Below are 22,613 nucleotides of genomic sequence, written 5' to 3'. Positions count from 1 at the left end.
TGGGAGCGGTTGGCTCCTGCTCTGGCACGAAACTGGACAAAGCACATGGGAGTAACCTCTCCACTGTCCAAACTCTCCCCTGGGAGGGTCCCCTGAATCTGTCCAACCCTCTCCAGTAGGTACAAAAGTGCTTACCTGGCTGAAGGACTTTAGTTTCGAAGTGGACAAGATTCTGAGCCAGAAACCACTGAACTTCGACCGTCTAAACACTCTGGACTTTGCTGGACTTTGTTTGGGCCCAACTTTGTCTCCCTCTCAGCCTGGAGCATCGACTGTGCCTGTGCACCATACAGGATCCGTGCAGAACCTGTGGAGGATCAAGGACAACCGAAGATATCTCCCTTGGAGTGAAGGAGTCACTCTCCTGCATTGACCCTGAGTTACTACGGACTCCGAAGGCCTCAGCAATACAGGAGGTGGGTTTCTACGCCCCTCAAGGTCTGAGCTGCCCTCTCACTGAGTTTCAGGTCAGAATCCCTCATGGGGGGTGCAATACCCGAACCACTGTGCACCACATACATTTGCAGGTGCATATGCTTGTTTCCCAAACAAGTGCATTGGGCTCCCAGTAGCCCCAACCTCTGGCATCATTTCCTACCAAGAACTCCTGTGCCTCCGGCCTGTGGGTCCACTTGAGGGTCAACTTTGCTTTTCTTGGGCTTCCCTGGTTGCTCCAGCCCTGCCCTGACTCCCCTTGCTTTGGGGAGTCTCCTGGACTTTGCTGGTTCGAACCGTAACCATCCTTGACCTTCTTGTGGGTTTCTGTTGCCAAGCCTTGTTGGTGCTCCTGCCGGACACCGACCCCTCAGCACTAAACATCCTTCGTCGGACAGCTCGTATCCAGCTCCTAATCATCCTCGACCTCTCCGTGTTCCTGTGACTGCAGAGTCAAGAACTCCATAAACACACCATGTCTACCAAACCCTGGTCACTCCTGAGTGACCCAGACTCTGTCCCCTCTGCTTTCAGGTACTCTTCAACAAAAATCCACCTTTGGATTCCAACGGACACATTTTTCTCCCTTCCACCAGTGGCTCTTCTCTGAAACCACCATTGGGTTTGACGGCGGTTTCCGACGCCACTCCAGACCTATGCACCCGGCTTCCCTGGAATAGGTAACTTGGGTACCTCAGTATCCACGAGTGGGGTGGCTCTTCAACCTCCTAACTTCCACGGGGTATCTTCGAAGTCCTCTGGGAAGGGTCCTTAAACTCTAAAACTTCAACAACGACTTCCCCATAGAATTGTACAGAGCATACGGCCGTGTTTCCACACTGCACCCGTCCTCTGTGGGGTCCCTACTTACTCACCTTGGGTGGCTCCTTGGGGTCCCAGTGATTCTACAACCTTTAGACACAGTCTTGACTCAAGTTGTGGTTCTTATACCACTATTTTAGTATATGGTTTGGTCCCCCCTGGGGTCCACTGTGTATTAGTGCCATTTACTGTTATTTCTGTGCTTAACTACTGTGTGTTTTGTGATTATCTTCATGTAGGAGACACTGTGTCATACTAGAGAGCATTATACTAATAAATACATATTTTTATAACTACTGTGTGGTTCTTTCATTTAACCAATACTATAAGGTTGCATTCTGGTAAAACAAGCTGCTTAACATTCCTTCAAGACTAAGCCTGAAGGCTGCTCTCCACAACTATCACTTGGATAGCTTTCTAAGGTTATCTTTGACCTCTTAAATCATCATAGGGTTGTTTGGACTGGTGCAAGGTGCCTACTTTAATTAGTGGACAGCATATACCAGGCCAACTTCTCACAATTACTTATATATATATATATTAAAAAAGAAATTTTAGGCCTGGAATTTTTGCCAGGTCGAATTGGCAGTTTAAAACTGCACCAAAACTGCAATGGCAGGCCTGAAACATGTTTTAAAGGGCTACTTAAGTGGAAGGCACAATACGGTCTGAATGCCCACTAGCAGCATTTAAATTACAGGCCCTGGTTACATGCTGTATCACTTTATTAGGGACTTACCAGTACATTAAATGTGCCAATATTTCCATGTTTTAAGGAGTGAGCAGAAGCACTTAAGCACTGGTTAGCAGTGGTCAATTGCAGAGTCCAACGCCAAGAAAAACTAATTTTAGCAACAGGAGGTGATTAGCCAAAACATTTGGTGGAAGAACACCCAAAGGGCTGTCAGGTCTAACTGTGTTGCTAGCCACAGACAACCAAAGAAGGATATCACTCAACATTCAGAGAGGATAGCAGATCCTTCTTGAGATCAGGAAATTCAGTTTTCAATTCCTCTCTAATTTGAATCCAGAAATAACTGAGTATAATTGCAAGTATTTTGCTCCAAGCTCTGCTTTTCCTTGTTGTACTGAACTGATTTTACAATACTGAACATGCATTCAGATTCAGATGCCTGGCACAGAAAGAGAAGACTAAATATATGAAAAAACAAGGTATCCAAGCTTCAAATCCTCAGTTATCTGAATTGCTAATTTTATATTAATACACCAACATAAAAGAAAATAAGTATACTTTAGAGTGAACTACATTAATAAGGGGTGAATAATTGTTAGACCTGGCATCCTTGGTGTGGATCCCCCCTAATTTCGGATTTTTATTGCAGTTCTGAAAATGCCATTTTAGACAGTTGTCATCTTCTTGCCTAAGACATTTGGTGCCTGCATCCTGTCTCTGTGTTACATGACTGTGTGTAGCTGACAGTTGGGCTTTGTGTATTCCTCCTAAACAGTCACTCATAATGGGGAGCTTAGGTGTGACTGAATCAACCATCACTGGCAGTATGGGAGGGAATAGGCTGTGTCCTGTCTCCACAGAAAGGGCTGCATACCCCCTGCAGTTAGTCTGGAACCAGGGCCATTTAGGCAGGACATCTGTGCACTTCAAAGGCCTACCTCTAGAAGCTTCTCCCCACTTCAAAGGCACAACTGTGTAAAGAAGAAGGACTAAAGGAACGTCTGCCCTGCTGTGCTGAATTAATGCCCTCTTGCCTGGGAAAGAATAACTGGACCAGCAACGTCATCTTGAACCCAAGACCCCAGAACAATTCCAAGGGCTAGTCTGCTGGCCTCCTGCTCTGAGCCTCAGGTGCAAAAAAAAGGCTCCCAAACCAGCTCCTGGACTCATCTACAGTGAGTTCCTGACCCTCAAGCAGTGGCTCTCAGGTCCTGAACCCTTAGTGTGGCTTAAAGGCTCCTACATTAAGCTATTGGGTTGTTTGTGACCGCAAACAGGCCCGTCCCCACAGAGACCATGCCACACGCACCTAAATCCAGTGCAAGTCGCCGCCAGCCTGTCTCTTTGCACGGCAGCATCAACAGTCCATGGGCCAACGTAAAGCATCAGCCCGCCCACTCATGACACCCACCCTGCTCTTCGTGCTACTCCAACAACCACCCGCTGCGCTCTCCTTGCTCCTCGTGGTTCTCTCCAATGCGAACGGGACTCTTAGAACAAAATTTGAGAAGGTAAACCTTCAGTTGGACTAATATGGGACTGTATCCAACCCGCACTGCATCGCAGTCGTCTTGAACTGTTGACTTTGACCCAGTCCAGTGCAACCCGATAGCCATGGTTGGTGCTTTGTACTTTAGGTGCTGTTTTGCAGTTTATTCTTTAAAAATTCATAGCTTCAGTTCTCCTGCTTGGATTGTTGTCATTTTGGTCTTGTTTTATTCATCACATTTGCTCTAAATTTCTAATGTGGTGTGGGATTCTTTTTGTATGTTGTTTTTACTGTTTGAAGTGTTGCAGAAATACTTTACATATTGCCTCTAAGTTAAGCCTGACTACTCTGTGCCAAGCTACCAGGATTGTGAGCACAGGTTAATTTTTGGTTTGCTTGTGCCTTACCCTGAAAAGCATTGTGATTGCTGTTTGGCAAGGGCTCACACCCCAGTCAACCAACAATTCAATTTCTTACAATAATTTTAAAAAAGATACATATTTACCTCTCTCTCTATGTATCCCTTTTGCTTTCTTCTTGTTTCCTTGACAGGCAGATGAAGTGACCTTGCACCAGGTGACCAGGGACACTTGGTAAGTCAGAGTGGAGCTCATCAAAGTTTCCAAACTGTAACCACACTGTTGCTTTACCTCCTATATTTCACATTTTGTTTTAAGACAGGCTTGACGGTGCAACTCTTTCTTAACCTTATCCAATCAACAGAAAAAAGAGCTTTCAGAAGTACTACTGAGAGGGGATTAGGCTCCATCCACGTTAGTACCCTTGAGCATTTGATTAGGCAGAACTTGTGTACTTCCTGTAAAAAGAGTGTTTGTATTACACTTTGTGCCTTGTGGGGAAGCGTATGCACAGAACAGCAGAACACAGTTGGTTACAGTAATAATCCATTGATCAAGACTGTAGGCCAGATCTGTTTATTGTTAAACATTATAATAAAGGCAGTAGGACTGACATATTTATAGTGAAAAGTATATGTTAAAGTCAATATATATTTTTTTCCCTTACTCCATACTAAAGACATCATAGAGTTTTTTAAATATAGAATGTCATACATTACAATAGTAGGTAACAGATTTGGTATTGGTTACCTTCTCTGACAAACCATGGCAACAGAAGATTTGCATTGTGACAATCCTTGGGCCTTAGTGGAAGAGACAGTATTTTACTTTGTCAACTGTAATTTGTATGCATTTGTAATTTTATGACTTGTCTTCTGAAAAGTGTGAGTTTATTACAGTAGGTATGAGTTGGTTATGGTCAATGACAAAGGCTTTAGGTCTGATAGGTTCACTGGGAAAAATGATGCCCGATGTCATAGGTCTGACCTGTTTACTATGAAGCTTTATCACAAAAGCAGTAGGCCCAGCTTATTTATTATGAAAAGCCTTCGTTACTGATAATAGGCCTTTGACAGTGAACTGTAATCACTCTGTGTTACATGCTGTAGACATGTATTTTGTTCACATTTATAATTTTATAAACATATGCATGATGGTTGCCAGCTTATTCACACTTCAGTATGCCTGTGCTGGTTATGGTTCCACACCATTGGTACTGGATATAGGCCTTATTGGTTCAATGGGAAAATTCCATAGGTTTCATCTATTTATTATGAAACATTATGACATAGCCAGTAGGTCTGACTAACTGTTTTGAAAAGTATGTGCTTAAAGCAATATGCTTTTAAGGGTGTATTGTTTTTCCACTGTGCTCCTGTAGGCAGGTATTTTCTTACTGGGAATCTTACAGATTACTGTTGTAGGCAAGGGTTTTAGTGCTGATGATCGACTCGTAATTGAAATAGAAGATTTTTACTATGATAATAATTATTAAGCCCTCTTGGGGGGAATTTAAAATATGTTGAGCACTGTAAATTTGTGCATGTTTGTAATTTTGTTACAGTATATATGATGGTTACCTTGTGGGAAAGCTGACATTCTATACAGTCAGGTCTACATTTACAAATCTATCACACAATGCAGCACAGCACCCAAAGTTGCTGCACTGCGTTGCGTGATATAGAGAGAGCAGGAAAGCGCCATATCTACAGTGATATGGCACTATTCTGCTTTCTCCCTGTCCATTCGCACAATCAGGCTGTGTGAGTCCAGCCAGGTTTTGTACTGGAGGGTACCATTAAAGTACAAAATACAATGCTTCGACTAACGTTAACATTTTTCACACTTTGAATGAGTGCTGTACAGTGCAGCACACATGCAAGGTGGGAAACATTAGGAGAAATAAAATAAAAGTCTCGTTTGTAATGGTTGCTTTCAAGTAATGTTAAGTTGTTGTGCAAAACACTGTCTACCATTGGTAGTAGGCTGGGTTTTGCATCAAAAATTGTAAGAGAGCGCTTATGTATCACCCGTGGCACGCCCCCTTGAAGCAGAATAGCGTAAAGCAGTCCTACGCACTGGTTTGGATTACTTTTTCCTACAAACCAAGGCATATAACAATTTGCCTTGGTTTGTTAATGCCAAAAAGAATTTTGTTTGGATCTGCATTAAAAAAACTAGTGCAAACCGGGCGCAAAACCTTTGTAATTCTGGGCCTAGGTCTTGGTTATGTTGACAAGCCTGTAGGACTGACTGATTCAAGAGTTATTTCAATGCAAATGGCCTAATCTGTTTATTATGAAAAGTTCTAACAAATACAGTGGGCATGCTTCGTTTATTATGAAACACATATGTTAAAGACAATAGGCCTATAAGAATGGATTGTTATTACACCTTGTTGAAGCCTACGGACATGTTGTAGTTACTGCTTTGGCAAACTCTAGGAGTATAAGATGTGCAGTGCCAAATTTCCTGATAGAATCTCTTCAGAAGTTGTTCTGGGATAAATTGTCTGCCAGGATTTTGTAGTAAAATAAAAGCAGTAAATCTACATAGATACCCATATACACGTTTGTGCCATGGCAGTGAAAACGCATATTGCCAATAACACATTGCTAGCATTACATTGTGAACAACTTCCAATTCATTATTTATTTGTAGGATATCTCTCAAGCATCTTTTCTACATATAAATTCCATGCCATCCTAATCATTCCCAGAGGACACACGTCCTCCTAGTTTACCCCTCTTGCACCACAACTCATTGATGACATAACTTGGTGACTTAAGGGAAAATGATACCCTTCTTCCAAACTTGAATCTACCACAGTTATACAAAAGCATTGGCTTAAGTTAGAGCCTTGTGAATAATGAAGGCCTAACTGTTATGCCCGATTCTCCATGTCTACGACTCTATACTTTGCTGTGTTGCTGGCTGCACCTGCCAGTATTGATGATATAATATCAATTCTTCTTTACTTTAGCTTCCAGGCCACTAAACATTTGATTTTTATTCTTCCCCAGCTGGATTATGGTTCCTCCTCCAATTTGCTTTCCTGCATCTATTTTCGCATACACACAATCCGTGCATTATTTTACCTCAGCTATTTGCCGTTTTTCTATCATATTTTTTATTAAATCATCTTATAGATTTTCTACACTGTCTCCAGTTGTTTCTTGTATTGTCTTCAACTGAGGAGGCTTCCTCAGTTTCCACAGGTATTTTCTGATTTTCCATTCAGGCACTTCTTATGACTCCCCTGGTCAGAGCTGGCTGAAGGTATTTTGACGCTATAGGTAAAGTCTATTTTTGTATCTCCTCGACTATTGTTTATGTTGGCACCCTGGACCTCCTGCCAAACACTGCAGGGTTATATGCTAGTGGTTCCTGTGGTGCATCTTTCAAGGGGCGCCACAGGTGACTACCTCAGAAGCCTTTGTATTGAAAAGGTCATTCCTTCACCCGATGAACCCCCCATTTTATCCAAACAGTCATTCTAAGTTTGCAAATAATGTGGACCTTTTCTCTCGTTCAGTCTGTAGGCTTTCACTTTATCTGTAAAATCTCATTGTGTGTCACTTGTGTTTCCTGATCTCTTCACAAATCACCTTTGAGTTATTTATGCAAATGCTTCACTGACAATCTAAGTAGATCTTTGGCCATATTGCACACATTCATCCATTGAATTGTAAACATATTCACAAATAAAATAACATCATGTCTTAGTAACATCGGAAATAATTTAACAGGATTTGACACAGATTTGCATTTTCTCAACAAAGACGATCAACGTGAATAAGCTAGAGACTAGGGAAATGTCATGGTCTGATTTAGAGTTCAGTGGCAATACAAATTCTCCTTTTCCTGGAGGAAATATTAAATTCGTAGGAGGCAATTCAGCAGGAAGATTATTCTCCTGATTTAGCATGGTCTGCACAAAAAGGAGAATTAACCACCAACGCTACATGAAGTACTTGATATTTTAAGTGCCTCGACTGTTGACCAGTCTACAGCAAATGTTTTCTCTAGAAAACTACAAATATATATCAATAAGCTCCATGGTGTGTTGGAGCACAAGACAACGCCGGTAGGCTATAGGTCAACTGGTAGGCCCAGCACAGAGACATCCTAAATATTGATGCAATAATAAAAAAAATACAGCACCGGCCATGAGACCAGGGATGGCTTTGATGCAGCTGCAAAGAATCCAAGGCATTGAACCCATGGCAGTGACCATTCTGCCCTCTGGGATACAGAACAGGGGTGTAGCGCTGGCCGCTGCAGCCCCTCTAGTCCTTCACAAGGCACCTGAACCCTTCTGTGGGGCCACATTCAGGCCAATGAATATCTCTGAGATGTGGAAGACTCGGGGACCCCCTAATCACATTCTGCAGGGCACAGGGTAGGGGGACAGGGGTTATCATCTTGCGTTACACTTCTGGTACAGACGCAATGGTTAAGTCAGCAATTAGTTGTGTAACATCTTTTTTTTCACACAGCTTTACAGCAACACTATAAAAGTCCCATAAAATTCCATAGTTGCTGCGTTTACATGCTGCGCAATTCGGTTAATCCCATTGAACGAACAAAAAACATCCTTTCTGTGTCGTGTGGCTTTCATCAGTGTACATGCTGTGCAATCAAAGGAACAAATAGACGGGCACAAGGCTTTCTACGTGCCCTTTACAGGGGGGTTCCTTGTCAGGACGAAGAGGAGTTTTCTTCAGTAACCAGCTGGCCGTGTCCTTCGTGACACATTGATGAGATTTCTTCTTTTAAAGTTCCTGAAGTGGGAGTCTGGGAAGGAGCCATGTCCACGAGATCAAAGCGCCCTCAGCTAAGACTTGCTTTTGTCCATCCAGGGCTCAGCCCATTCCCTGGACAGCTCCTCACCTCTGACTCCAGGCCTGGGTCGCCTTCGCCCTCCTGTAGGTCATTTCCGGTCACCAGGCTTTGCTGCTCTGCATCCGGGTGGCACCTTTCATCTTGAGCCACTTCAACCCTGCTGCTTGTAGCCCCCGGGCTCGCTTTCGCTTTCTTCCGGCTGGACTTTGTCTTCTTTCGGTGTACTTTTGGTAACCAGCCTCTTCTTTCTGCGTTAACAAATTGAAAGGAGAGAAAAGTGATACACCAAAGCTTGAGAGACGGAACAAAGCGCGCGAGCAGACAGACAGCTTACGCTCAGTCAGAAGTCTGCAAACTGAGAAAAGAAAGAAAAATGCATGTAGCAGGGAATTTGTGACAAGTGAAACAGGAGTACTATAATCCCAGTGGACGACAGGAAAGTGGCAAAGAGCATGTCTTCTTTGCTGTTCACCTGTCTACGTTTCGATCTTCATGAAGATAATAAACTTGTGGTAGACTAGACGTCTACAACAGGTAATTTCAGAAGTTAATGTCTGCCTTTTTCAAGCTTTCTTAAGTAAATAACTTCCTACAAATTCTTAAAAAGGAAATACATTTTCTCTTGCAACAAAAAAAACCACAATCAATCTTTTTCACTGTATTGTTACAAATTATTAACATAAATGAATGCCTGGTAAAATATATCTTGTTGGGATGGATGAGAGTGAAAGCTCAGAGTATGTGCCTTTTTATTGCCCCCACTCTCGTGTCACTTGGAGACAGGGAGTTTTCTATCTGTTTGGGAAAGCTGTGCCTCCGTTTACCCCGGAGACTTAATGGACAAACACATCTGCCACTAATTTGCACAGGACTCCATGGAATGCTCAAAAGAGGTTAAAGGCAGAAAGGGTGAACGTTTGGACAGTCATGTATAATGCAGGAACCAACGAATTTCACTGTTTAAATCAGGAATAACATCACAACAAAACTCAGGCTTGGATCGATATCCAGTAAATTATTTCACAGTTCTCATTTAAACTGGGTAGCCTTTCATTTAAGGACAAGCATTTACGACATGATAGTAACCCGCTTTAAAACCCTCGACCAGAAGACCACGGGCTACAGCTAGGATTATACAGGAGGACTATAGGATGTAATATCGGGAAAATTGAATTACCCTTTTTTGTGTGACTGGTAATATATATCATCATGTTTTTACATTAGGAGCGGCTCCTAATTAAAATCCATTTACAAACATCTCTGATCGATCCAGTCGTGGCACGTTTTTGTTGGACACTGGACTACATATGCCATGCAGAGCAAAAATAAGTGAAACTCTAATGAATAAATTAAAATGACAATTAAAAAAACAGACACACTTAGACAGCGAATCTCAATTCCATCATACAATTGCGGAATCAAATAGAATTTTCTCCATAGCACTTCATTAGTTGCTATTGTTCTCTGGCATTTGAATAGTGCAAAATCTGTTAATGCCATATCCAAAACGTCTCATGCTACCAATGGGATCCACTAGTAACTAACTAGTCATCTATTCTATAGGGGTAATCCCTTGCTGCAACCAAAGTAAGCAGCAATTAACAGAAACAGGTACTTGTGGAGAAAACAGCTGCTGGGTTTGAGGAAATGCAGCTCGACGGAAACTATAGAAGAAAAAAACCCAGAAGAGACTGGAGTAGCAGGGCACAGAGAATGATTGTAAGCCTTTCCGCGAAAGTATATGTTGGCTATCATCGCCAGTGGTATGTTATAGAGATTGAGGACTATATTTAAATGGTACGTGTTAGACCTGGCATCTTTTGGTGTGATTTCCCCAGTCTTTTTGCCTCTGACCTCCTGATTTTGACTGTGTGCAGGATTTTGTTTTAACTAGCTTTAGGATGCTGGGCACTTTACCACTGCCGACCAGTGCTAAAGTGCAGGTGCTCCCTGTATAAAATGTAATGGTAATTGGTTTCTCCATGATTGGCCTATTTGATTTACTAGTAAATCCCTAGCACAGTGCACCAGGTGTGCCCAGAGCCTGTAAGTCAAATGCTACTTGTGGGCCTACAGCACTGATTATGCCATCCAAATGACTAGCCCTTCAAACATGTTTCAGGTCTGCCACTGCAGTGTCTGTCAGTGCAGTTTTAAACTGACATTTCGACCCGGCAATTGCACCAGCTTGACAGGCCTAATCCTTCCCTTTTATTACATGTAAGGCAGTACTAAGGTAGGCCCCGGGTAGCCCCATGGGCAGGGTGCAATGTATTTAAAAGGTGGGACATGTACTGGTGAGTTTTACATGTGCTGGTAGTGAAACACTGCTAAATTCCTTTTTGAGTACTGCAAGTCCCATCTCTCCCATAGATTTGCATTGGAACTGACTTGAAACATCTTACAAGTGTATCTTCTAATTGGGAGCTGATAAAATATTGGAGTTCGGTGTCCCTGGACTCACAATTTAAAAACACATTAAATTAGAGGTCTAAAAATGCCATTTTAGAAAGTTGGCATTTTCTAACTTAAACCATTCTGTGCCTCTGTCTGTCTCTGAATATATGCTTGGGTCAGGAAGACAGTTGGGCTGTTCGTAAATTCACTCTAGACAGTCACACAAAGGGAGTTGAGGAGTGTCCTTCATATCCTGAAGGCCCATCGCCAGGATGATGGAGCTCCCTGAGCTGGAGTGGTGGGAGGAGTTGACACTTGCACCTGAATAGGGCTGTGCCTGTCCCTTCACAAAGCAGTCTCTACCCCCATGTATTGTGCCTGGAGTCAGGGCCAGGAAGGGCAGGGTATTGTGCACTACAAAGACTTTCATTTGAAGCTTGACTACTTCAAAAGGCAGAAATGGGTCTAAGTACTGGACTTCTGACATCACATACTCAAAACAATTCTGGATTGAGGACATTCAGCCAGAAATAAGAGCTGTGTTGCTGACAGGAGGGACTGCCACATTGTTGTGCTGTTCTGCTGCTTGCTGCTTATGCCCTGGAAGTAAGAGGACTGGGCTTTTGTTTGCTTCATCCTGCTTTTGAAGTTTCTCCAAGGGCTTGGGTTGAGCTTGCCGCCTGTTGTAAGCCTCAAGGCCATCAACGACCTCATCTGCCTGCACCGGGGCTCCTCTGGTGAGAGCCCAACTCCACCTAATGGTGCCAGCTCCAGTTCTGGGTACTTGGAAGTGAGTTGGCTGTGCTAAACAAGAAGAAAACAACACATCGACTTCGATTGTGACATGGAACCTGGCACCCCTCTTCAACACCAGGACGCTGCCTGCACTGGTGCTGTGGTCCCCACCCAATGCAACAACCATGACTTGCAACGCAGGCCAGACACAGCTTCAGGGACTCTGAAGAGCCGCAACAGAGAGAGTCTTGAGTATCGCATCACTGATGTCCATGGCGTCTGATTCCTACTCTACCGCAGCACCAGTGACCCCGTGGTGGGACATTGACACTGCGAAATTGACATCACGTGGCTTGACTCTCGACACTTCATCGATCCCGCACCGCCAGTGGAACCGATGCCTCGCCATCAATGCCGTATCACCTCCCCTGTGCCTTGCAACTTCTTAAGCATACACCGGCCTCAGCAACACCTCACCTCCCTGGCACCTCGCAATGTGTTTGTTTTGTCATAGTTTCTAAGGTACTTTAACTGGAGTCTGTATGACTCTGTAGCCGACGCGTGCGCCATCGTGGTTGGCTCCGAACTTTGAGATTTAACTTTGTCAGGCACGTCATCTTAGCCCGAATTGGAGCTATTGTGTTTCTAAGCACTATAACTTCACGTAATCTTTAAAACTTCGTAACTTGACATGTGTATGTTGGGTTTTTGTCATTTGGTCTTGTTTTATTCACATAATATTGGCTATTTTTCTAAACTGGTGTGGAATACTTTTGTGGCAGGTGTGTGTGTGTGTGAGAGAGAGAGAGAGTGTGTGTGTGAGTGGGAATGTGAGTGTGTGTGTGTACACAAATAATTTACACATTTCCACTGCGAATAAATTTGACTGCTCTTGCCAAGCTACCAAAGGGGTGAACATTGGTTACTCTGACGGTGTAACTTACCCTGATGAGATAGAGGTTCCCTGCTTGTACAATGTGAACACTTTTACCAATCAGAGACCCCAATTCTAATGGTACTCATTTAAAACAGAAGTCCATATATGAGTCAAGAGGAGCAGAACACAGTTAATAATCAGGTAGTGAGTAAATGTAGGAAAATAATACAAAAACTATTGAAATTGTGTAACCTAAATTCAGTATGTATGCATATGTTGAATGAATATTGCTATGCTGCCATGTTCCAGAGCATTTCCAGACACAGGTTCCCAAGTTCTTTTAAGACAGATTGAAAATAAATATCTATATGAATGTGGTATTTGTATAATGCAAACCTATCTAAAAGGCAGAGCGTGCAGAGGGCCAAAGGCAAAGTTACAGTCAATGTGCAAAAGGAGGGGTGGCTGCTTTCTAAGACAGAGATTGGACTGTTACTGCAATCCAATGTAGTGTTTGATAAAAAGGTGTGTTTTCTGCTCGTTTCTAAACTAGATCAGTCTTTGGGCAGCCCTGATAGATACAAGGATGCAGTTCTAGAACCTTGGTGCATACATGGACAAGACCTGTTGCCTTGTTTTTTCTGTTCTGCACTTCTTCATCTTCAGCAGGAGCCCACGGAATTGGTGAGTTTGTCAGTCAGTTAGGCAGAGGTGACAGTCAAAATTGATTTGTAGATGATGTAGCTGGTTTGAAGATAGTGTGGACTGGCAATGGCAGTCAGTGGATTTCCATCAGTTTTGGGGCCATGTTAATTCAGGTTCTTGATAGGATTTACTTCAGCATGTGTGATGCTTTTAAGGATAGTCAGTGTGGCATCTGAGCGATGGTGGAGTAGGACATTGCCACAATCAAGATGGGAGAGTAAGAAGGCTCAATTGGCAGTTCTAAAGTTACTTTCTAGGAGGAATGGTGTCACTTCCTTTAGTAGAAAGATTTGATGGCAGACCATCATTATATTTTTTGCAATTTTTTTCATAAGGGTAAGGTCGGTGCTCAAGGTGAATCAGAGTGACGTATTACTGAATGAAAATCAGTTCATGACATTAGGCCAGGTTTGTACTAGGGGTTGGTTGTTTTTCTGTGCCAATAACAGCAATTCTATTTGGTAGAGTTAAGCTTCAGGTGAGGTGCTCGAAATCCAGATCTGAATGAGATACAGGTATTGTATGAGGTAATGGATGTTTGCAGTAGGGTTCTTCTATATCTGTGGCCATGAGTGAGTTTTCTGTGAATAGTAAGGCAGCTCTCTTCGTACTGCAGCATGCTCTGAATCCAGAATTGTAGCCATGCACTGATACGTTCATGAAATTGTGCCAAAGCTGCTTTTGTTTTGATCTTGCAGACGAAGGTCAGTAGAGCTGGAAAGCGCATCAAGTTCTAATGTGGGGTATTTCCAAAGTGGGATGATGTGGCCTGTCTTGGGAGCTTCAGGGAAGATGCATTAAGTGATGGAAGTATTGACAATAGTGAGTAGGGGTAAGCAAGCATCTTCAGGGTCACTGTGAAGGGCCTGGGCTTGCAGTACAGAAACCTCTGTCTGATAATTCGGATATGGTTTCCAAGCTCTAAATATATTTTTCCTCAGCGGAGCAAACTTGATGACCTTTGTAGGACTCTCTGCCAATCAGCTGTGTGGCTAGTTGTGTGAAAAATCTATGCGGTCACCCCCTGGTGTAGTACACCATCTTCTCTGCCCTCAAGCGGGAACTTTTGCTTTTCCAAAAGACCGGACTTTATTTGTCCTGGCCACTATTAAGACCACATTACCTAACAGGAGCTGGTATCTGTAGAAAAATGCCCCATTTTGCATGGTTGCCTCCCACTTTTTGCCTAATGTTATTGCTCTTTGACTGAGTGTGCACTGGGCTCCTGCCAACTGGGTACCCAGGGCCCATGTTCTTTCTCTAAACCTGTACTGTGGCACACCCAATTGGCAACACTTTGGACACATGTAAGTCCCTTGTAAATGGTACCATAGGTACCAAGGGCACTGTGACCAGGGAAGGCCTCTAAGGACAGCAGCACATAATGAGCCACCCTTAGAGGCCCTATATTTTAACACATACACACTGCCATTGCAGGTTGCGTGCTTGGGTGCAAAGCAAAGTGAAGAGTCACCATGGCAAACATACCCTGTGTGCCCTGCCTACAACCAACTGCCTATGGTATAGGTAAGCCACCCCTCTAGCAGGGTGCACTGTACATGAGCCCTGTACCCCTACAGTGTCTAAGTCCATTCTCAGACATTTCAAGTTCTGCAAAGCCATAAAGAGTACATGGTCTGGGAGTTTGTCATTCCGAACTCCGCAGCTCCATAATGGCTTTGCTGAATCCTGGGAAGTTTGGTATCAAACCTCTCAGATCCTTAAACCCACACTGATGCCAAATGCACTCTGAGGGCATCTTAGAGATGACCCCTGAAAAATGACCTAGCTCTAGTGTCCTTGCTGAGTGGCTGCTCTCCAGCTGCAACCACCAGACTCTCACTCTCGAGGTCCTGAAACAAAGCCCATCCTGGGTCAAGGGGCCAAGCCTCCTCCCCCAGGATTGGCATGGTCCACGAAGGGGAAGCTTCAAAGGCTAGCCGCCTTTGGGAGCTGTCCCAGCCGTTTGCTGCTCCCAGCAAACTGTCCCCCACCGGTTCATACCCCCACTTGGGCGGGAGAATCGGCAGGAAAACCAAGATAGGAGGAGAGGTGTGCCCACTTTTGCCAACCCCACCTCTCAGGTGGGGGAGGCGGGGTGAAGCACAACTCTCAGTCCCCTCCATCTTGAAGATGGGAGACCCAGCCAACCAGAGTGAGGCTTATGCCCGAGGGTGGCATAATAGGGGGGTGTACCCACCCCAAGGAAGGGACGCATTAGTCTCGACCTGTACCGACCTGAAACGCCCCTAAATTTAATATTTAGGGGCATCCCTAATCCTTGCCTCCTCTGACAAGGAAGAAGAAGAGAAGAAGGACTGAAGAGCACTGCAGAAAGAAGAAGAGGAGGACAGCAACTGATTTGGCCCCAGCCTTACTTGCCTGTTCTGACCTCAACCTGCTCCAGCAAAACCCCGGTGTGTCCAGCAGCCAGCAGCCGCCCAGAACCCTGAGGTCCTGCCCTGCCTTCCCTACCAAGACTCTGTCTCCCATGAGAACTGGATTTGCTCACCAACAGACTCTGGTTCCGGCCAAATCCGGAGGCGGTAAGGAAAGCCCGACGCCAAAAGACACCCCTACACTCAACGGCCCACTGGCTTTGGTGGCCCAACCAATCGTGTCCCGCATCCCTTGACATCTCAACTTACCTCTCCAACTGGTGGTCGCCTCCAGAAGATCTTCGCGCCCGAGCCTGCAGTGTTTTTTCTGACCAGATCTTCCTCATTGAAACCAACAGGGCTCCCGACGTTGATCCAGCACACTGCACCCAGCCACCCCTGTGCCGCTGTGCGTGCATCTTGTGTGCCAGCTTGGATCCCCATTTGACCTGAACTTACCTCTGAGAGCTTTGCTCCCACATCCAAGTGGCGTGCCCATGATCAGCCACCAACCGAAGGCCCCTTATCCCCCATTGGATAACATTTGGCCTCAGCACTCTGCACCTGGCCACTCTAGTGCCACTGAGGGTGCCCTTGACCCTGGGGGAACCCTGGTTCTAACCCCAGAAACGCAAGTCCCAAGACGTATTACTCACCTTTAAACCGATAACCTGATTTTCTCCCATAGGACTGCATTGACTTTTTTCTGTGGAAAAAGTTCTAAGTTTGGAGTTGAAAGTTGTGTGAAAACCTAAGAAACTGTGTTTTTTAGAAAAACTGTTTTACACACCTTTTATCCAGGGAATGTCCCAGTGTGATATCTAGGCATATCTCAGGGAGTAGAAAAAGTAATCCTGAAAAAGTGATCCTGAACAGTAATCCAAAAGTAATTACAACTGTATTTGCACATTTTTACAAACCTGTAAGAAAAGTCATTATTCATCCAGCTTCCTCTTTAACAATCTGTCTTGAAAAGTACAATCATAGCTAGCTGTACCAAGTCCTGCTTGGTTCTATAAATAAAATACAACAAAGAAATCTTTTTGATTCAAACTGTTGGTTTGAGTTCAGTCTTTGAGTGTGTGACATCGTTTCTTGCCTAAGTGTGTACAATAAATGCTTAACACTCCCCTCTGATAAAGCCATACTGCTCGCCCACACTACCACAAATAGAGAGTAAGGTATTATCTACTTTTACCTCGGTAAGCCCGTGGGGCTCCACTGGACTCTGTGAACACTATACCTTACTATGGTAGAATATATACAGGGCCAGCTTCCTACAGTATCTGTTCAATGTCTGCTCCCCCTAGATACCCAACATCACCAATTGTGACTAGAGAGCGAGACCAGAACCGAAAATATCCTGCCTCTTGCCTTCTTCCAGTAGCCTCATATTTTCGAGCAGTCCCACAATGTGTTGATCAAGGTCCCTTTCGGCCCACATCCCCTTTGACTGTGGCCATTATCCACCCGCCGCATCTGGTAAAGGCGGATCCTTGTGTAGTATGCCTTTGGAGTCGTTTCAACGGTACCCGTTGAAAGCTCGCCCGGATTGCTACCTCTCGAGGATACCTGCACGCTTCCCCCAGGCATCACCTTCCAATCTCCCCAAATCGTTTTCCCATTTGCTTCATAGGGTGTCCTGACAAGGCAGGCTGTGCATTAGCAGAAAGGAGTATATTTGTGATACAGCATGTTTGTGTAGTGGCCCCCCAGTGCTCTCCATTCCAGGGATGTTTCCTCCTCGATATTTCGGAGGAAGTGTCCTTAGCCCACAGGATAGGTTTAATCTGTTGACAGCAGAGATATTGTCCCCTTGTCAGTTCAAATTGTTAATGGAGTTTGGGGAATGGAATCATCTCCGCCACCTTCCAGGCATCTCCCACTTTTAATATTCCCAGTACATCCCACTTCATGTGACCCTCCCCACATTTCAGGCACACTAGCAGTGCCGAGTCCCAAGGCGGGGTCTCCAGTGTCAATCGGCCCCTCCAGCTCGGTTATCTCATCACTTCTCACCATATACTAATCACCTGGATGGTCAGGCCTGGCAGTGAGTTTCACCTGGCTGCCCCATACAGCCAGCTGAGGTAGCCCCCTGAGTCCACTGCCCTCCTGTCTGCATATGGTGATGGTTCTTGCTGCGTCGTAAATACTCAATTACCTGCAGTTGGGTCACCCAGTAGTCGAACCTCAGATTTGGGAGGGCCACCCTTCCGTCCTCTAGCTTCTGTGTCAATACGAATAGGGCAATCCTCTGTGGGCCTACATCCCAAATCAACTGTCTGATCATTGCCTCAAAGTCTCTAAAAAATGTGTCAGGGACTCTAAATGGTGTGTTCTGCAATAGATGCAGAAAGTTAGGAAGAAATATCATTTTGTGGAGGGCTGCTCGGCCTAGTTCAGAAATCATGAGCCTTCTCCAGTGGGACACCGCCCCATTGTATTCAGGGAGGATATGCCCCAGGTTTTCCCAGAACGGTTTTTCAGGATGCGTAGTGACACAAATGCCCAGGTGCCTGTCCTGTCTCTTCCCATCTCAAGGGAAAACCTCGCTCGCTAGGCGGGGTCCACTCAGTAAGGGGAAAAGCTATAGATTTGTTCCAATTAAAGTGGATACTGGCGTATGCCCCGAACACCTCAAGGATGTGCAGAATATGGGGGAATCGAGCATTCTGGGTCAGCCACATACAGTAGAATATCGTCCCCATAGAGCGATATCAGAACTTCCCATTCTGGGTCCCATTTTAGGCCCTTGATTTGTGTGTCACCCCAGATCCAAGTCGCCAGAGGCTCGATCACAAGTTTAAACAAGAGCGTCTGTCTAGTGCCCCTGCAGAATCTAAATTCCCTTGACCCTACCCCATTTATTCAAACCTGAGACAGTGGTGCCCGATATAACAGCCTGACCAATTTCGAAAACATTGATACAAAGTCCATTTTCCGCAGAACTATCCAAAAGGTATTTCCGTTCCACTGAATCATATGCCTTTTCAGCATCAAGTGATAGCAGTATCGCTGGCTCACCAATCTGATCCCTCCGGACCAGACAACCAAAGAGGCGACAATGGTTATGTCTGGTTATGTCTGGTTGCTCTGTAAGGCATAAAAACCAATTGACTGATGGCTGTTATTGCATCTGTCACCTTCATGAGCCTGTCGACACAAGCACCTTGGCCAGTACTATATTCAGTAGGGATATCGGGATATCTTCCCTCAGCTTCCTGTCTTTGTATATGGCGACTATATAGGCCTGCCTAAAATCCATGGGTAGGATTCCTTCCCACAATGCTTCCTCAAACATCACTTCAATGGGGGGCAATATATGGGATTTCACACAGTTGAAGAACTTTGATGGGAAACCGTTCAAGCCCAAGGCCTTTCGACTCCTAAGCTGGGTTCACCCTCTCAGAGAATTCTTCCTCAGTTATTTCCACCTCTAGGGCCCTACTCGCCTCCTCCTGGAGGCAGGGAATCAGAAAGTCCCTAACGAACTTCCCCCTGTCGGGCACAGTCTCCTCCAGTCTCAAGCGGCACACCCCACTCAGGTGTTTCACGAAGGCCTGTGCAATTTCATCCAGAGTCTCCACTTGGGTTCACCCCGGGGTGTACACCCTGTGTACCCATCTTTGGCCCTTCTCCTTTTTGACTAACTACGACAGCAGCTTCCCAGGTTTAGTTCCCATTTCATACAACCTACCCTGCTTTTTTCTGAACAGCTGTCTTGCCTCCTGTTTGGCCAGACTCCGATATTCCTCCCTCAGTGCCTCTGGTCCCAGTGCCCATTCCCTCGTAGGGTGGGACACATATTCAGCCTTCCCTCGTATCAGCCCATCCTTCAGTTCTCTGCATGATTTCTCCCTTTCCGGCTTTTTTCCTGTGACATGGGCTGTCAAGTCTCTCCTCAGTACCATTTTATATGCCTCCCGAACTGTTGCACTAGAGCTCACCGTACCCTCCTTAAAATAATGTTTGGTGGTTTGTCTTATCATATCCTTTGTGTTGTTATATGTCTGTCCTTAGGGTCCTAGTCTCCACACCCTCTCAGGTCTATGCAGTCCCGTCTGAAGAGAGGTCACCACTAGGGCATGGTCTGAAACCCCACTGGGTAAGTATTCCTTGTTCCCAAAGGCTCCCACTAGATGGTGCAGCACCAACAGATACTCCAACCTGGGCATTGATCACATGGAATTTGAGGGCATAGGAGTACTGTCATCTTTAGGGATTATGGGCCCTCCGTAAATCAGCCAGTCTGGTCATATCCAAGAAGTCTCTCCAACAGTTATCCTCCCTTCAGCAGTTCCCCAAACTAGTCAATCAGTCCATGTCCCCTTTGAGAGTAAAACTAAGGTCTTTCCCCACTGGTAGCAGGGCATCTGGAATGTTTGTTATCCATTCTACACCATTGCTTCCCCTTGCAGACCCAGTGGTAAGTACCAGGAGGCCACCACCAACCTCATGTCATTCCAACTGCCAGTCACCACCGCATACCATCCCTGGGGGTCCACCAATGTGTTAATCACCTGTAGGGACAGGGACTGCCACAGGAATACATCCACTCCCCTCGATCCCCTGGAGAAGCCACTGTAGGCTAGGAGCCGATAGCACCCCTGGTTGAGGAAACCACAGCTGTTTTCCATTAAGTGCCTATTCTGCAACATAATTATGTCTGGATTGTGTCTCACAATAATCTTTGGTCACTATTCCCCATTTCAACTTACTCCCTAGGCCATTAACATTCCATGACAGTATTTTTAGGGGGAGCACATTGCCAATTCGATTTATCCAGGGATCAGCCATAGTCTGTCCTCGGAAATAGCCCATCAGCATTAGTTCCCTGGACATGGTAGCCCTCCCTGTGAGCATTGTGCTGCTCCCTCCCCCTTAACCTCACATAATAATTACAGCCTCCCAACACTCTTGTGCTGCAGGCTTAAAACTACAGCATTCCCTAACTGTTGAGGTGTCGGTCGCCCCATCATTTTTAACATTTAACACAACTCACACAACAGTAATAGGAGGCAATATGTGGCTTGGGCAACCAGTGGAGCTGCATAAGAGCCTCCACGCCCCGCTCCCCAGGTTTACCCCCCTGCAAAGTCAGACTCACTGGCCAGGCATCTGGCCAGGATCTCAATTTACATTCAGGGTCCTCCGTTAAATTATCTCACCAGCTGTCATCAGCTTTACGCTGGGAGGTGGCAAAACACCATTCAAGTCACCTTGGCTGGTGATTTATTCCTCAAGTCTACCGAGTCTACCTCCAAGGACTCCCACCGGTAGTACACCTACAGGGTCTGCCTCTACTGTATAGCGTTACAACAAACAAACTGTATAGCAGCCACCATCCTAGCTCTTTCCGTTGTTGCCTGGTCCTTCATAAGGGCCGATGAGAGGTTTCTGTGCACTCTGCTGCGCCAACGGGGGTCCTACCAGCCATCTTCCCAGGCCGCCTCACCCCTGTCCGGCATCAGGTACCACCAGGCCTCCAGCCAGGACCAAGCCTCTGCCACTGCTGTGAAGAAGTGGGAAGTTCCCTGATCGATAATCCTGAGGTCCGCCAGAAAGAAGGGGGCATACTGAATGTTCAGGTGTCCGAGGTGCTTTTTGACACCTAAGAAGGATTCCCGTTGTTTCCGACCTGCCGTTGTGTAATCCGGGTATAAGGTCACACTCCTTCCCTCCAGTGGCCATTGAACATGTGTCCGTGCTATCTGCAGGATATTGTCCGTCCGGAAATTCGGCAAATGGGCCACGAATGCCCTTGATGATGTCCCGGGCACCGGAGGGCACCCAGGGACTCTGTACGCCCATTCCACCGTAAACCATTTTCCCCTCCAGCACCACTGAGGAGAGCCATTTGTCAAGGAACAGCTACATGCCGAGGACCTCTTCTTTCTCCGGGACTCCAACCAACTGCTCGTTGTTGGGGCAGTAATGTCCCTCTGCATCATCCAGTTTGCACTCCAAGTCTATCAGAGTATTATCTAGCGCCTCGATAAGTGCTCCCTCTACTGTTATTGCAGGTTTCAAATTGGTGAGCGTGGATTCCATCCCCGTCACACTATCCCCCAATTTGCAGTGGCCTGCCTTCAGTAGTCCCACGTCTTGGACCACAGTTTCAATCGTTTGCTCCAGAGCAGTCTTTGTTTCTCTTATTGCTGCCAGTATCATTGTTGTATGCACTCCCAGATCCAACTCTGCACCATCGGGTCCAGGTGTTGGGGAGGGGGGGGGGGGGGCAGTTCTACTCACCAAGTCTCCAGTGTTTTTTTGGATGCAGTGAGTGTCTTTGTGGTATCAGGGCAGAGCGTCCCAGGGCCAAAGCACCCATTGCCGTTGAGGCCACCCTTTTCGTAGGGCAGACTGCTCCATACCACTCTGCTGTCCATGATACGAAAAGGGAGGGCATGTGTCATCCCAGCAGTTCTCCCCCTGCTGAGAGCGACGCCCTGTGATCCCTCGCCCCTCCACTCCACTCCTGCATTGGGCTAGTCACTGCTGACCAAGTGTTGTGCCCACCATTTTGGATTTCCCTGTCACTGCCGGCCCAGCATTGTGCCCATCATCTTGGATTTACCTTGGTTCCGGTCTTGCCTCTCCACGCATTCCTCCGGAGAGGGCCTCTTCCACCTCCAGCTGGGCCAGGTGGCAACCCGTCACATCCTGCGGCCAATGGGGTTCCCCCTGAGGGTAATTACCGGCTGTCCCTTGCCCCACCGCTTCACTCCTGCGGCAGGCCTAGCAAATCACTGCTGGCCCAGAGTTTCGCCTGCCATCTTAGATTTCCCACAGGGCTCGCCTTGCCTTTCTTCGCTGTCTGCTCCTCCAGGTGGGACTCCTTCCACCGTCCAGTTGGGCCAGAAGTCATACTCTC

At 45.9% G+C, this 22,613-nt stretch overlaps 1 protein-coding gene across 1 annotated transcript in view; it reads right to left on the bottom strand.

Annotated features, from left to right (window-relative positions):
• Positions 1-4,359: 4,359 nt before the first annotated feature.
• Positions 4,360-22,613, bottom strand: part of SMIM31 (small integral membrane protein 31) — a 54,093-nt gene continuing 35,839 nt past the window's right edge. The window contains exon 2 of the mRNA XM_085641782.1: positions 4,360-8,892. Coding sequence (XP_085497908.1) covers positions 8,633-8,892 — 260 coding nt within the window. The 3' untranslated portion in view covers positions 4,360-8,632. The remainder of the gene's footprint in view (positions 8,893-22,613) is intronic.

The sequence above is a fragment of the Triturus cristatus genome, chromosome 2_2, assembly GCF_964204655.1.
Source record: "Triturus cristatus chromosome 2_2, aTriCri1.1, whole genome shotgun sequence".
Classification (NCBI taxonomy): Eukaryota; Metazoa; Chordata; class Amphibia; order Caudata; family Salamandridae; genus Triturus; species Triturus cristatus.
This window is presented reverse-complemented; position numbering and strand designations above follow the sequence as displayed.